We start from the raw sequence: 17,011 nt of genomic DNA on the forward strand, positions 1-17,011 counted from the left end.
TACATGAACTTAAATTGACCTCGTCAACGGACAGTCCCCAACACGCAGAACTCACACGACGAAGTCGTGTCACGTGATGCAATGCCAATTGAAACAATTTTACTGACGGGTCTGACTGACAGCGCGTTCACACATAACACCTGGATGAGCGACAGTCATTCTACTATTAGGATAACAACGGCAGCCAACCGACTAAATGTACCAACAAATCTCTTATCCCTCATAATGCGTTCAGACTAAAGCAACGACAACGGCCGTATGTTAGTCTTATCAGCACATTTACGTGTAGTTGTGTAAGGGTTAGAAAGACTGTCGCTCGTTCGAGTGTTTGATGTGAACGCGCAGTTACCAAACCTCGGACAAGGCTTGATTTAAAAGTAACAGAAAGACTACGAATATGATTATTTGTATGTCCCAAATTGTAACAGTAACCAGGCTATCATCTGAGAATTCTGAGAGCGGGCAAAAATCAAACACAACTTGGGGTGAGTCAACTACTTAATCCGGCATCGATATTTCTGGAAATAGTGATCCGAGTTCCTACTGACAAAAAGTTCAACAGGTGCTTCCGGCGACAGAGAAGAAGGCAGAGTAAGTTTTTCGAAAAATACGGCACAACAACAGACTGGGACAAAAAATCGGGATACACACAATCGAAATCGGGAAAATCGGGATGCTTGAGATTTGGGGCAAAAAATTGGGATATCCCGACTAAATCTTTTGTATGTCACAGTGGAAACAAAAACTAAAGTAGATCTTGAGAATGTCCCAAGTCAGAATGCCAAATCGATACTACTTCCATTATAGTTGAAAAAACGTGTGAGTAAAGTTCCATCACAACTTGGGGCGAGTCAACTACTAAATTTTGGAAAATAGTGCTCTGGGTCCCTGTTGACAAAAAGTTTAAAAGGTGCTTTCTGCAACAGAGAAGAAGAGAGTGACGTTTTTAGAAAAATCCGCCAAGAGAGAGAACAAAAAAATCTAGATAAATGTGATTGAAATCGAGAAAATCGGGATGCATGAGATTTGGGGTGAAAAATCTGGATATCCTGATTAAATCGGCATGAGTGGCAGGTCTGAATTAACTAAAATTATATTCCTGAATTATTTATTAACAGAATACTGCAATAGTTTTCTGGGTGCAAAAGACATAATAAAAGAAAAATGAAAAAAAAACACTCCAAAAAAAATTAAATTACCTCTTCAATCAGTTGCCACAACCTCCCTGGAGTTGCAATGATCACTTCAGGTTGCTTTGCAAGAATTCTCCTCTGTTTCTCCACTGACATACCTCCGACAACTGTAGCAAACTTGAAAAGTCAGAAAATATACAGAAAAAAATGTAATCATTTTTAAAAACTGACTTGTGAATCAATGCCTTTAACATATTTAAATTTAGTCAAGAGACTGACGTTTTAGAGGGAAATCAGTGTTACCATAATTCTCCTAACGTCGAGGGGAAAAAACCAGACTTGTAAAATCTGATGTTACAAAGAATGTAAAAATTTGAACTACCTACATACAGGACATTTAGGAAATAACCTACATTAAAACACTTTCTCTGATTATTTTTCCATTGTAGTTAGAGCTACTTCTGAAATCTCCTGAAAAAATATGGGTCCCACCAAAAGTAAAAATCTTTTCAGTAAAAACATTGGAGACTTGAATCCACATTTTTAAATAATACAAATAGAGTGCAGGACCACAATTTCTAAAACTCAACGTGAGTGACATACAAAAAAGCAGACCTTCACATCTGTAAATATTGCCACTGTCTGTAGATGCTTTTTGACTTGAACTGCAAGTTCTCGAGTTGGCTCCAGAATAAGAGCCATGGGAGGGTTGTCCTGTACTGACTCCTGATGAAGCATAATGTAGATGTTGGAAAATATTGAACATTTCTCAAAACAATGCTTCAGATGAAAATTTGGTTCGGACTCAAGTTCAGTTACAGTGCCATGTTGTATGTAATTAATTATGTGGGCAATACTATACACCATGGACAGACATTTCAGAAAACTTAAGAGAGATAACTAACCCTCTAATCTAGTAGTCACACATGAAATTTTTCATGAGGATGTCACTGTAGAGGTAAGGAAACAAGACAAACGTAATAAGAAGTAAAAAAGTCAATATCACTGACTTGACTAGACAAAACCTGCCTTCTTAAGTTTTGTTAAACTTGAGCTTGAGATTAAAAGTTATTATTATAAAACCAAACTAATGACCAGCATAGCTATGAAGGAAACAAAAATAATGTTTTGATGATTACTGACATCATCTCAAAAGAGACAGCTTATAACTTCAATATTCATACCAACATTATGCTACCAGTGCAAGACCTGGACATTAGGTGAAACCTATGAGAACAAAACATTGCATGAGAGATGAAATGTCTCTGCAAATTAAAACCTTTAACATCTCGAGAAGAGACAGGCAGAGATAAGTAGAATTAAGAGGGACTATTGGCACAAAGTCCTGCCAGCGTTTCATAGAAAAACAGAATAAAATGGTTTGACCACATGATACGAATGTCACCAAGCCAGCCTGCCTCGAGAGCCTATAACACCAGGTACTAAGACTATGAAAGAAGAAGTAGACCACGCAAAAGATGGATTGAGGGAGTCAAGTAAACTCTGCAAAATTATAATATCCCAATTGAAAGAGCTGGCCTACCATAGAAAACTGCATCTCCCCTCACGCTTAAACGGCAACAGAGAATGAAAAGGAAAAGAAAAGAAAAGAAGACTCACATCTCCTTTGAGAATTTAACTTTTTGATACCAAAAGCATAAAAGACACAGCATACGGAGTCTCAAAACGCCTTATATTCTACGCTATCGTCAAATGGGTTGTGTAGCATTTGTAAGCCTACTACATCAATGCTATGATATGGGATGATTAATCTTCAAAATCCATAATCATGAATATTATTACATCAAATATGTTTCAGAGTTTTTGAAGAAAATAATTACCACATGAAAAAACCAACCCAAGTGCCTACGAATCACCAAACGTTAAACACTGTGTAATGCATAACCTTTCAGAAAGCTTTCAGGAGAGGGAAAAAAAGCTCAGAAAGCATTTTTAAGATTCCCTCCTATAAGATAAATCTTTTTTACAAAATCAATGTACAACCCAGGCTACAGAAATGGGAAACACTGGTACAAAACCTGTTCAAAGGCATAAGACCTTATCTTTTGTGAATTTCCTCATTCACTTCAACTTACCAGAATGCAAAAACAGAGTAACAGTCAATTTGATAACATTTACAAATGCATTTATTATGATTAAATACCAAACATGTGTTACGGCACGGTGGAATCGGGCGCTCGTCAATTTTTTGGCATGTAGAGTTATTGAGGTCAAGCGAGGCAGGGGTAGGCCCAGAACAACATACTTAGGGAACCTAAACAAATGGGTAACAGGAAAAGATCAGGGAAACGTAGCTTTTTTGAGAGCATCAGTGCAAAGGAACGAATGGAAATCCATGATGGCCGATGTCTGTCGCAAATCTGGCACTAGATGATGATGATGAGAGTTATTGGTATTTAACCCTCATCCTGTGGGAGCCGGGTTTATGCTGCTCGATAAGCTTATTTCGGCACCTCGCCTACGTTCTGGTCCCGAATCAGTGTAGCCCCTGGCTCAGCGCACGTGCAGCGCGCATCCTCTTACGTGTCATTCGGGTCCCGAGTCGGATCCCCATTCACGCAAATCAAGCGTGTGTGCGTCAGTCTGCTTGAGTTTGTGTGCGTTTGTGGCCTTCTTCTAGAACCGCCTGCGTTGTTTCGTAATCGAGGCATGCGTCTCATTCAAAACATGCCACGTTGGTAGCTCTAGATGTTCGTACAATGAAATTATAGAAGAAATTGACCCACTTAGACATAAGGAGCTCGAAAGGATAGTCAGGATACAAGACTTCCATTTTTCTATACAAAATATTTCAAAGGAGCTTGATTTTGTATGAAATGATACTACCTGATAAAAAATAAGCTTGTTTGATAGTTTTGAATACCATTGTGCAGGTACAAAGAACAATTTGAGTGTAAAACATTCGGAAATTGACCTAAATTATCCCCTTTCAAACCTCAGATCATTCATTACAACAAGAGCGTCCAGAGAGGTTATTCGAATGGGCGTAACTACTCGTAATGTCTTATCAGCTTGTGAAAGGGGGTTATTCATGTGTTTGTAACACTTTATAATAGAAAGCTATGAAAGATAGAGCGTTATTTTCATCATCGGTTAACACACACCCGCGGTATTTATGGCGAAAACACACGTTTCCCGGTGCGCATGCGCTGTACACCAACAGTACACACTGAGTGACCCCGGCGGCCTGCCCGGCACGTCCGACGTAATCGGTTGCTGATAAGATATGCATCTGGGCACAGACGCAGGATAACAGTTAAAGCTTGTTCATTTGTCTTGCTTTTGGTGGAAGAAATACTTATCTATCTCGATTAGAAGTCGAGATATTTGCAATTGAAGGAGGTAGGGGACGCCTGGTTTCAGAGGTAAAATTAGTGAGAAAGTGGCTGCCAAAGTTTGATGACTTACAAAGCTTGAGTCTTTGGAAATAGAAAATTTACATTTTTTGTGCCATTAACCAGCGTGTTTCAGTTAAATTCACAGTAATGTGTTTTGTATCAACATGCAAGATGTTGAGTCGATAAAAATTTCCATTCGATCGGAAAATTGTCGGTTTCTTTGATCTCATTATTTTGACGAATGCCTGATTTCATAACGGTGCCTCACAAATAAATACCTGCTAAGTGCTATATACACCTCTACTTTTTTTTACTTTTTCGATCCAGTTACCATTTGAGTTCTAGCCCTTCAGCTGGGTACATTTCTACTAGATAGTGCATAAAATTTATCAGAACAAAATTTTCTAAACTTCCCACTATTACAATAAAACTAACCTCTGATTTCATCTTTTGACCACTGTCAGCTTCCTTTTCTTTCTCATCAGCTTCGTCTTCATTTTCACCATCATCCTCTTCTTGACTTTCTTTTCTCTGTGCGCTCTTCTGTTCTTTCACAGCCAGAATCTTAGCAAGAACAGGGATACCGAAAGCAAGCGTCTTTCCACTTCCCTTATAATAAAAGAAAACATGAACAAATAAGCATACTTAAACTTTAATTTGACTGTGTACAATTAAGCTTTCAGATGCATATGGACATGGAGCACTTATTCAGCACTTAACACTGAAGTCACATTATTATTTATAAGCATAGTCATCAAATCTAAGGAGACCGGTCTTTCCTGATAGCCATAAGTCAAATTGCTTGCAGTAAAGAAATTTTGGGCAAATAGCCAAACTTAACATAAAGAAGAAAAATATGAGAACTTCAGCTGTCTTTATCAATGATAGCCATAAATCAGAAAAATTGTAGGCACACAAGTTACAAGGGAACATCATTTTTTGCCAAGCATGGCATCACTTTTCTTCCAATAATGTGACTTTTATTTGGCTTGACTCATAAGTTCTTGACAGCTTCCTTCCTGGCTCAAGATAATCTGGGTCAGCTGGCACAGACATATTTACTGACAGGCATCAAGTTTGCATTTTTGCCAACATTTGATACAATGTACGTTAAGTTAAAGCCTGATTGTCTTATGTACTTAGAAAAATAACACGCAGCTACCTCATTTCTAAGTGCAGTTGAACTCCAATGCTATGCAGTGAAGAAAACAACTTCGAAGAAAACACTTGGCGCGTTTTATACATACATGAATTATGCTGTATTCGTTGTCAACAAGGAAAAAATAATAAATTCTTCCAAAATAAGAACAGTCAATATGAGACAGAGAAAAACATCAAGAACAACACAATTCTACTACTTTTTTCTGTTTAAATGAAAGTTCTTGAATCTTTCAAAATTAGTACTTCCTTTCATACCGTCTCAGCAGCACCAAGGATGTCCCTCCGGTCTCTGATAGCACTAGGAAGTGCCATCGTCTGTATCACACTTGGGGTTTCAAACCTTTGTTTCTCCAGGGCCTTCAATAAGATATCCGGTACACAGAGATTTGCCCACTGAGACATATCTAGAACAGACATAAATAAGAAATAAATATGACCCAGGTACCCAACAGTAATTGATTTCAAAAGAAGAAAAATTGAAGTAGCATACTTGAAAAACTCTTCAACTTGGATGCAAAGCCATTTTTTTTTAAATAAAAAAATTCTCAAAGGATCCTCTAAACAATTTCAGCTACAACCTGATGTCTAATATAATTTAAAAGACCTTTTCTTTTCTTTACAGATGAATTGGTCGCTTGTAAGAACAAAGCGGGCTAACCCAGATTTCGGGGGTTTCCAGCAATCTTGACCTTCACCAAAAGTGGACATCACCCTCCCTATAGGAGAAGTTTGGTTTCATTGGTGTGTATTATTGTTTGGCTATAGAAAAAACTCTCTTGTCTTTTAAAGAAACTGAACAGCATTTTTCGGGATAGCCCCCTTGTGCTTAAAAGCGACCAATTGTCTGCTTTTTGAAACATAACAAAAGAAGCTCAATGTAGTCATTAACTTGATTTTCAAAGGCTTTTGAATTATAATCGCTGCAGTGCTCCCCATAACAAAAACAGAAACATAATTTTTATCAGGGTAAACAGTGGCCTTTTGCATTCCCCCCCCCCCCCCCCCCCCACACACAAACACTTTAGATTATTAAAAAAATCAAGCCTATTTTTGAGACATTGCAACAACTGGTTTCACACTCACCAATGTCTGATTCTTCATCAGCATTCACAAGGCCATCCTCATCAGAATCAGCGGCATCCATGTTTTCATCACATTCAACAGAATCCTGCTGTGTAGTCTTGTTTACAACCTGCTTTGCTAACTTGTTCTTTTTTCTGCGCTTTTTCTTACCCTTAGAAACTTTGGATTCCCCTGATGTGTCAGGCAATTCTTCAACAGTATTTTCCACAACATCGGTTACAGCTAGGACACTTTTACTTGAAATCATTTCACCATGATCAAAAGCTGTCTTCTCATTTGCTGCAATTGTACTGTTTTTCTTTTTCTTTTTAGCTTTCTTTACATCTTTCTGAGAGGCAATGGATTTGATGTCCACATTCTCTTTTTTAATCATCTTTTCAACAGGTTCATCTGCCACTCCCTGTTTTTCTTTTTTCCTCTTACGTTTTTTGCCTTTCCTGGACAAATTTTCCTGTGTAAAGAGCAAGAAAGAAAAATCTACAATGGTTTGTATTTGAGTGAAACTTCTTTTAGAAATTCCTTATGTTAAGGTAATAAATTAAGAAAAACATTCAGTAAGCCTCTAGAGTTTAAGTGACCAGTCAACTTGGGTGGGAGGGACCAACCAATGCACAACATGACTGTCCTCAGAGAAATTTGTGCTGCGGTAGCCGCTTTGCACCATCCATCTGGCGAGCAAACCGACCCGACCCCCCATTAGTCCTGTTTGGACTGAATCATTCATCTCCTAGCTAGATCTAGATCTAGAGTAAATCAATCGTAAACACAATCGTCTGATTACTTACCATGCTTGGTTGCGTAGCACCAGGTAGATAGATCTAGTATAAAAATTTGTGAAAGACTTTAAATCTTAGGCTAGGAGGGAAACCTAGACACGGATCGACTCATCCAGAAAACCCCTAAAGGGGACATTTGATCCCTGTGTCGAGGAATTATCAAAGCCCACTGGGCTTCCACTTTGTGTTTCTTTTTTTTTTAGTCAGAAAGCTCCAGAAAACACCCATCCAAGTTTGGCGCTCCGTCCCCTCGTACTTTTCGTTCTTGAAGAAAAAAATTTATATTTCACACCCGTCATTTACTTTCTCATACACGCTTGTTTTCTTGCTTCAAACTATTCATCAGTTATGTATAACCAAACTTTGGTATCCTTAGGTTCATTTAAATCAAACTAGAATTATTAGAAATGTCGATTATATATGAAATTACACGATTTATTTAAAAATGATGGAGAGAGACTTTGGAGGTTGGTGCATATTTGACAGGGCGAAACGGGGCAACTTTGACAAGGGGTGGGCCAATTTCGACCTTTCAGCTTCATAAGCAGAATCACCTTTAACAAACTATCACATTTCATTAATCTTGTTTGGTTTTTTTCATTTTCATCATGGGTCAAAATTCCTTGACTGGTCAGATACAAAATCTAGCAGACTTAGACTCTAAAATCTAGACTGCTCAACTATCGCATTTTCGGAGCTAAGCGTGTGTGCAAGAGAGAGAAAGTGTGTGTGTGTGTGTGTGAGTGTGTGTGTGTGTACACGCAGGCCTATGATGTGAGTCTGTGCCTTCATGTGAGCGCGCTCGGAGAATGAGGGAGGGGGGAGAAAGACAGGGAGAGGGGGGGGGGGGGGGGGGGGGCACAAAAGTTGAATAAGAACCCAGTAGTCTACTGTTGAAGACCCGCCCCCTATTGAAGTTGCCCACAGCCCCTGTCAGTCAATATTCTTACTCTTTCAAGCTATGTCGAAGTTGCCCCATGCACCACGAGGGTATAATGCCAAGATCTAATCGAGAAGTAGAATGGCTGCTTGACACAACCATACCAAGATAGTCTGTGTTCTTTCATAAAGGCGGGATCAATATCGGTTACTTTTACGGCACTACACAACAAACCTGTCGAAGTTGCTCCAACCTACCCTACATGACCACTTTTGTCCTCAGCAATCACGTCTGTTTCTTATAATAAATTAATATTAGGAAGTGATTATTCACACCGGGTGTGCGTATAAGAATTAATTTTATTCACACCGGGTGTGTGCATAAGAATTAATATATTAAGAAGAGGCTAGCCGTACTTATTGACGGCTAGACTGCTAGGCTAGCCGTACTTATTTTTAATAGGATGGCTAGACTGACCACAAAAAAAAAAAGGCCTTTTGCAATACCTAAAGTATTTCTATTTGAGACGAAACCCGGTGCCTAAATGTCAGTGCATGTATTTTAAACCAGAATAACTATTAATGAGACCTGTTTTCTAATGCTAATCTAATAGGGCCTAAGATTTATAAGTACATGGTTAGACTGGCAGGCTAGACGGCTAGGCTAGCCGTACTTAAGGGCGGCTAGACAATCAGGCTAGCCGTACTTATTATTGATCTCTGAATTGTAAACGAAATTTTTAGTTTGCAATGCCTAAACTATTTGTATTTCAGACAAAACTAAAAGGTGCCTTACTGACTTGCATGTATTTTAAACCTGAATAATTACTAGATCTAGATCTAATGAGACCTGCGTACTCAACAAGTTTGAGTCGATAGGGCCAAACCTAGATCTAAGTACAGCTAGTCACTTCGTTAATATTATTCACATCGGGTGTGCAGATAAGAAAAAATTCTATTCTCACGGAGTCGAGCCTACATTGATTTTGGACCTTGTTTGTCACACCCCGGTATCCCACCTTTTGGCAAAAGCTTTAAATGTTAAAACAACTGTAGATCTACACCAGATCTAGATCTAGTAGGCTATAATATCACACTTGTTTCAGTTTTAGGGTTAAAGAATGCACTTATCTCTCTCTCTCTCAAGGCGCAAGGGGGAAAAAAAAAAGAGAGATTTGAGTCATTATCATTGACACAATGTGTGTGGGGGGGGGGTTCGTATCGCATTGCACAATTAGAATTAGATCTATCCCTACCAACGATAGCACATAACAAGATTGTTCACTCAGCCCGAAAAGTGTTCGCAGAAGTCCGCGCATTGCTTACTTCAGAGGTTGTCATTATTCTCACCCGCGGTGAGAATAATATTATAATTATTGTTATTCTCATCCCGGTCTGAGAATGAGAATAAAATGGATTTTTATTCTTAGGCCTACCTGGGTGTTGAGAATGGGTAGCCCTACATGTAGGCTAATACTAATAATAGGATGATAGAAAATAATTTGTGATTGTAAGAGTAACCGTTCGTGACCTGCCACAGAGCGCTTGCCGAATTTTCTAGGCTCCCACTGGGATTGTATTGTTTCTTTTTTAAAAATCTTGAGAGTATGCATGCATATCTTCACCAAAACCCTAGACAAGTGTATATTCTAAATTCAGAAAGGAATTCACTTTCCAGAGTAGTATGTTTTTAAAGATAATAGCCTTAACTGAAAGCTATTTAATAAAATAATGTTAGACTTAATAGTTTGTTTACAGCACAAAAAGTTGAAAAAGCATATTATCCCTAACAAAACCCACGAGTATTTTTAAGGCATAGGCTTATCAATAATCTCCCTCCATTCCTGAGTCCTGTACTTCTAAGCGCTCAGAACATGTGCAGGTTCATTGACCGGTCACAATGGCGAGCCTGACAAGACGCTTGTATAACTTTCTTTTCTTTATGTTGCCCCCCTGACAGTGACAAATATTGATTTATTTTCATGGCGACACCACGTTTGTAATGCCGAACCTTCATGTTACAATAATTGTTGCGTTATCAGACAATAATTACTGACAAATTTCTAGGTGGTAACGAAAGCGAAAGTATAGGCTTACTGGACGCTCTATGTGAAATTCAGTGGGTATCATGCTGGACTATAGAGCGGTTGACCCTAGACAGTGCGTCCTCTTCGAAAAAGCACAAACTTTGCGAACAGAGTTACCCTACTTGTGTGAAAAACAATAAAAGTGACACTCTTTTTGGCTGAGTGAACTATCTCTTGGACTCTCCGGTTACCGTGTACGTAGATACTGAGACTACGTGCCCGGTTACCATGTACGTAGACCCTGAGGCTACGCGCCCTCAGAGATGCCAACCAAACAAAACCAAAATGAGTATTGGGAAATATAAAAATGTGTATTTTCAGGGGAAAATGTGTATTCTCCACGACCGACCGACCAACTAGTAAAATGTTCAGGTTGTCCAGCAATATTTCCTGAAAAAAATTTACGAGCTCACCAGCTCAAAAAAGGGAGCACACACGCGTACAATATACATGTATCCAGTCTACAACATGTCAGTGTTCAGTGTCGTACTGGGGTCTTGTTTCACTTAAGTATTTCAGCCTGTGTTATAATATTTTCCACTCATTTATTATTATAAAAAATTAATCCTGTTTTGAGCGTTCGGAAGGGCCTAGAACAAGAATTTCGACTATCAAGAACCAGTCTGGGTGTCATGATTCATGTTATGAACTGACAGACTAAAATTATGGGTCAAACTCAGAGAAGAGTAATAACTTGAAAGGCTCAAGTAAACCCATGCACTGTGAGAGTTGTAACAACTGTGGGAGGGCAAGATGCAGTGACACTGAAAATCTGCCCGTCTTGAACAGAAAGCTACAACAAACACTGTAGGTATAATTTACTATCACCTATCCAATGACACGCGAACATTTTATTTCAATTACACAGACTTGCAAAGTTTGAAGGGTCCCGAGTCCGCACACGGCCTGCATCAACGCGCGCTTTGCAGAGAGCTCTAATAAAAATTCTGAAATTTGCCACCAAGTTTTTGCCCTCTGGTGTTGCCTTCACTCCTCCCCCCCCCCCCCCCACTCCTCGAGTGTATTTTAAAAAATCAATAATCCTCTCCCCTATTCCGTAGTCCTATACTTCGCAAGGCCGTTACTCCCACCAAACACGGTCTTTGCTCACACGAGGCCGCATTTATTTGTGACGCGAATGCGCGCAGGTTCATTGACCGTCACGATGGCGAGCCCGACAATCTAAAAATCGGACGACGCTTGTATTTTCTTTTCTTTTTTTCCTACAGTAACAGTACAAGTAACAGCACAGAGACGAATTCGAGAAATTGTATTTGCACGGCAACACAGCGTTTACACTACACAACCTGCATGTCACAAATAAGTTGCATTATCAGTCTACCGCTTGCAAACTTCTCGGTGGTAACGAAAGCGAAAGTAGATCTTGATTTTCCCGATCAAGCCTCGGTGTCACATACACTTCCGCCAGCCGCCATTGCAGCCTGTTCGCGTGAAAGTAAAACGTACTCTCGGAGGAGGAAAAGCTAAACGAATATTATCACTATCGCGACCGGCAAAAATGAACTTACTGACCTTATCGGACTTGGTTTTCAAATATTCCAGTTCCGCGATACTGATACTATTCTGACAAAAGAGGAGACTTGAGATAATTAGGTTTACTCGCCCAAACTGGATCTCATATTTTTCGCATTCCAGGAATTTCGCAAAAAATCGTACTAAAATACGTAAAATCGTACTGGTTGGCATCTCGGCGCTTTTTCGGTAGTTCCCACCCCCTTTATTTGATTGAGCCTGACCTACATCTAGATCTATATACGTTTGATTCGCGGCAAGCTAAGATATCAAACCTAACAACTGCAAAACATTAAATTGTGGTAAAATTCAGGGGGGCATGCCCCCCTGAAACCCCCCACCTTGCTTTTATTAGGTCAGGGGGGCAAGCCCCCCTAAACCCCCCTACTCTTGGGGCCTATACCGGCGAATAACAAATGCGGGGTGGGAACTACCGAAAAAGCGCCGGCATCTCTGCGCCCGGTTACCGTACGTAGACATTCCGTTGATTTATTTTCATTCCGGTTTCTGTGTACGTAGATACTGAGACCAGGTGCCCCATAACCATGAACGTAGAGTAGATACTGAGACTAGGTGCCCGGTTACCGTGTACGTAGACACTCCGTTAATATCATTATCATTTTAATTTTATGAATGTAAACAAACGGCCGCGTGAAACGGGAAGGCAATTTCCAAAGAGCCCCGGTTCTAGATTCTAGATCTTCTAACTTACCTCAACATCGTCATTTTCAATTTCTTCAGCTACAAGATCATAATCTTCCAATATCTGTATATCGACTAATCCATCAAAAACTTCTGAGTTTTGCAGATCTTGTGGTATTTTAACTGTTTGCCAAGAGCACTTCGCTTTCACGCGCATGGGTGCCGCCATTTTGCGGAAGTTAACAATTTTGATTTACAATTTTCAGGCCTAGACAAGGGCCCAGGGTTGCCAGATTATTTTCAGGCTTCCTGACAAATCGACAACCAAAACCTGCTAAATGGCAACAAAAACTACCATGCGACTGTAAGTCAAGGAGGTTACAGAGGGTCCTTGCTGTAAAGTTAAATTTAATGCCAAACCAGTTACAACACTATAAAATCTTATAACAAGGAAAACGCTGGCACGTGTATGAAACGATTTTATATAAACTACATTGCTAACAATATTTTTAAAAACTCACCACTTCTTGTGGTGACGGGGGGAGAGGAAGGAAGAAGTTGGGGGGAGAGTACAGGAAGGGAGGGGAGAAGGAGCAGGCAAAATGAACAGCCTACGATCCAGATAATAATTTTAACATAGGCCTACATCATAGGCCTACTTAGATTTTGTTACCTTCAAAATGCTTTATCGCTGCCATCAGTGGCCTGCTGTAGCCAAAGAAATTAATCCTGCCATTTTTTCAGGAACTTGCGTTCACTGTCATAAACACCTTTCCACTTTGACGCCATCTCAAGGTTTGCTTGTTGATTTTTTCAGTTTTTTGCGTTTAAAAAGTTTAGAAAAGAGGATGTGCCAGTTAGAGATGTATGGCGCAACAAAGAAGACATATAAAATCATAAAGTCATATAAAGGGGGGAAATTCACACAGCTACGAACCTGCAATAAAATACCCCTGCAGGGCAAAAGTTGTTTTTTTTCTTCCGCTTTTTTGTTTGTTTGTTTTGGGGGCGGGGGTCACCCCATATTTAAAAAAAGGAGATCTATGGTTCACCCACAAATGTCTAAAGCCAACCAAACATGCAAATCTTCTTGTATCATCCACATGCACACATACGTACGATCACATCTCCGCTCTAAATTTCTCGACGAGTAGTACAATGTTCGCCTCAGGCGCAGGGGCCTTATAATGAAAGGATCACACCCATGTGTAAACTTTTCGACGCTTTTGATTTCTACGAACGTTGAACTACAGCAAGGTGTGATTCGGTAGGAAGTGCCAACACGGCCGCATCAGATGGGATAATAATCACATCCAATTGTGATTTCATCGGTGCTTTTGTGTCCCTGACCATCTATAGGTGTGCATCCGAATTTGCTCGACATATTTTGCGCCTGTACTCTGGGACTGTACGATCGCCTTTCATTTATTCGAATTTTAATTTGTGCGTTTACAAAGCAATGTTGAGTTACGACCTGAATATGAACGGTGATATCGGTCAGAGATGAAGAAAAGCAATAAATATTTGACAGGTAAGGGGGGGGGGGGGGGGCAATGAGTGAGATAATGCTTTATTATTATTAATAGTCTAAGTATCCCAACGACACAAGCTAACAATTTTAAATATAGTATTTGAACATCAATACGGTTTGTAAATTTTTATCCCATTTTAAAAGACAAAGAATACTGCAATTATTATTACCTTTTCAATAGTTAAAACCTTTAGTGGAGGGGGGTGCACTTAAAAAAGACAACAAAATTACTGTGCTCAATAATTCATAGACAAAGGCATCATTGTAAGCTAACAGTTAAAGCTGATTTTGACTTTTTGCTCTATAATTTGTTTTTGTGAGAAAAGGCCTTGGCTCTCTTAATAAAAGTGAAAGCTTTTGACCTATTTATCTAGACCTAAGACAACATAGGCCCAATGGGGTTGCAGACAAGGTGGTGCATAATTGGAAAGTGAGCAAATGGGCAATAGGTTTAGTACCTACTATTAAGATTTCTAGAGAAAGTCAATTAAAATCTGCAAGATATCCCGTAATCTACATCTATCAATATGTACAACTGTTTCTTGATGAAACCACATAAAAACTGCAATAAAGTGAAACAATACTAACAACTCACTAAGTTCACAATCTGAAAAGATTTAAAGATTTCTAATTACTTCGTGCAGCACCAGGACTTGCTACACAATAGAGGAAGACAAATCGATATCCATTCTTCATTGAGTTACCGTAGACTCTTCAAGTGTAGTAGATAGGCTCGCGGAAACTTGGATCAAAATTTTAGCTTGCACCAAATTGGTCCTGCGAAGAGGAGTTTCATGCACCTTTCTTCTTGTGCGGGAAGAACGATACCTAGATTTCTCTACAATGACAAAAATAAATTTGGTGCAAAGATTTTGCTCTCCCAGCAGACACTACCGCAAGAAGTGTGACGAGCATAAACCATCCCATAACTCTATGAACCATCCTCGCCGTTTGTCCCTTCATTGGCGCAGCCAGCGGGGTGACGGATCGCAAGGATGTAATAGCCCGAGTGCTATACGTTCTTACTCTCTGACCGTCTAGGCCTAGTGTAATCTAGAGCAGTGACTGGTTTAGAACAATTAGAAAAGGGGTGGGGGGTGAAGGCCAGGGTTAGGTGGAGCGCTTGCACCAATTGCACCAATGGCGCCCCGCCACTGCGTAGACATATAGTCCTTTACGTTCACCATAACACAAGGAAAATAGTAATGGCACTTCCCTTGATTCATGCAATCATTATGTCAAATTTAATACGTTGTGGTATGTTTTAATATAACGAATCCTTTCAGCAGGATATTATAGTAAGATTTACTCTCCTGTCTGCTGTTTAATAATCTTCTGTAACTCCGCAAGACAACTGTTGTTGGTTTGGTTGTTGTTGTTGTTGTTTTTTTTTTGGGGGGGGGGGTTGTTTGGGTGGATGGGTTGGGTGGGGGGCTTCTTCACCCACCGCCTTTCTTGATTTTTAAACTACTGGAAGGCTGTGTTTCACGACTAGATCTAGTAAACATGGGGATCTAAACATAAAGTTCATAGACAGTCCTTATTAGACCCCCCCCCTTTTTTTTCTCGTTCTCTCCCCCCCCCCTCTCTCTCTCTCTCTCTCTCTCTCTCTCTCTCTCTCTCTCTCTCTCTCTGTCTCTCTCTCTGTCTCTCTTTACCCCCCTCTCTCTCTCTCTCTCTCTCTCTCCCACTCTCCCTCTCTCTCTTTCTTTTACTTTTTCTCTCTCCATCTTACTCTCCCAGTCCTGCCACACCACCTTCACCCCTCTTTTTTGCACATATTCCCTCCCATACCGTAGCCCACTGCCCAGGCCTACTATAAATCCTTTGTAAAGAAAAGACTGCAGTTCGCGCTAAGTGACCATAATTGGCGACATTTTGTATGTTCCACTGGGCGTGCTGCGCGCGGTGTCGCAAAGAGAGAGAGAAGGGTCCATTAAAATGTGTTGCTTGGTCTAACCAGAGAGGGTTTACAGTAATAGAGAGGAGAGGTGACACTCGTGGCGGCGCTCCATAACAACAATGCATTGTTTCGCGTAACGCCCGGCCCGGCGCGGGGCGCGAAAACACTTACGCGCGGTGATCGCTGCTACGGGGATGCTCAGGGATGCTGTCATGTCATGAGAAAATGTAGTAACTTAGTTAGATCTAGATCTAGTTCACTTAGTTACCTTTAACAAAGAAGGAGGCCTGTGAATTCTATCGCATATTTTAGGAAACCCCCTGCCTCCCTCGGCCTAAGACTTGTTTTTGGCTTAAGTTAACATACAAATAGACACAGATTGTATCTGTACTTCGTTTCTATAGATCTGAAAAAATCCCACCCCAATATCACCGTAATCAAAGGAATAATTGGTTTAATTTTCAGTAAATCTACTCGTTTTCCAGTGTCCCTCTGTAATCCCATCTCTCCCTCTCTGTCGGTCTGTCTGTCTTTTTTTTTTCTCTCCCTGTTTCTTTTTCTCTCTCCATGTCTCTCTTTCTCCCCACTCTCTCCCTCTGTCTACATGTCTGTCTACCTGTCTGTCTGTCTGTCTGTCTGCCTGTCTGTCTGTCTGTCTGTCTGTCTGTCTGTCTGTCTGTCTGTCTGTCTGTCTGCCTGTCTGTCTGTCTGTCTGTCTCTGTCTCTCTCTGTCTCTCTCTGTCTCTGCCTCTGTCTCTGTCTCTCTATCTCCCCCCCCCCCTCTCTCTCTCTCTCTCTCTCTCTCTCTCTCTCTCTCTGTCTCCCTACTGTCTCTCTTTGCACATGAAGCAATAATGATAAAGAGTTTAAAAGGATCTGTAACACACCTTCCATCCCCCAGCCCCACCCCCCCCCAAAAAAAAA

At 40.3% G+C, this 17,011-nt stretch overlaps 1 protein-coding gene across 2 annotated transcripts in view; it reads right to left on the reverse strand.

The window, feature by feature from the left end:
• LOC101846740 (ATP-dependent RNA helicase DDX24) overlaps window positions 1-13,401 on the reverse strand; it is a 34,869-nt gene extending 21,468 nt beyond the window's left edge. The window contains exons 1-6 of one of the 2 annotated variants that reach the window (XM_035970285.1): window positions 13,327-13,401; window positions 6,737-7,187; window positions 5,909-6,057; window positions 4,928-5,101; window positions 1,749-1,859; window positions 1,200-1,310 (exon numbers count right to left, since the gene is read on the reverse strand). In XM_035970285.1, coding sequence (XP_035826178.1) covers window positions 1,200-1,310; window positions 1,749-1,859; window positions 4,928-5,101; window positions 5,909-6,057; window positions 6,737-7,109 — 918 coding nt within the window. In that variant the 5' untranslated portion in view covers window positions 7,110-7,187; window positions 13,327-13,401. Of the gene's footprint in view, window positions 1-1,199; window positions 1,311-1,748; window positions 1,860-4,927; window positions 5,102-5,908; window positions 6,058-6,736; window positions 7,188-12,723; window positions 12,911-13,326 lie in introns of those variants that run through there. The other variant, XM_005100429.3, reaches the window with a different exon arrangement.
• Between the last annotated feature and the right edge of the window lie 3,610 nt (window positions 13,402-17,011).

This window comes from Aplysia californica, unplaced genomic scaffold (genome assembly GCF_000002075.1).
Source record: "Aplysia californica isolate F4 #8 unplaced genomic scaffold, AplCal3.0 scaffold00247, whole genome shotgun sequence".
Taxonomy (NCBI): Eukaryota; Metazoa; Mollusca; class Gastropoda; order Aplysiida; family Aplysiidae; genus Aplysia; species Aplysia californica.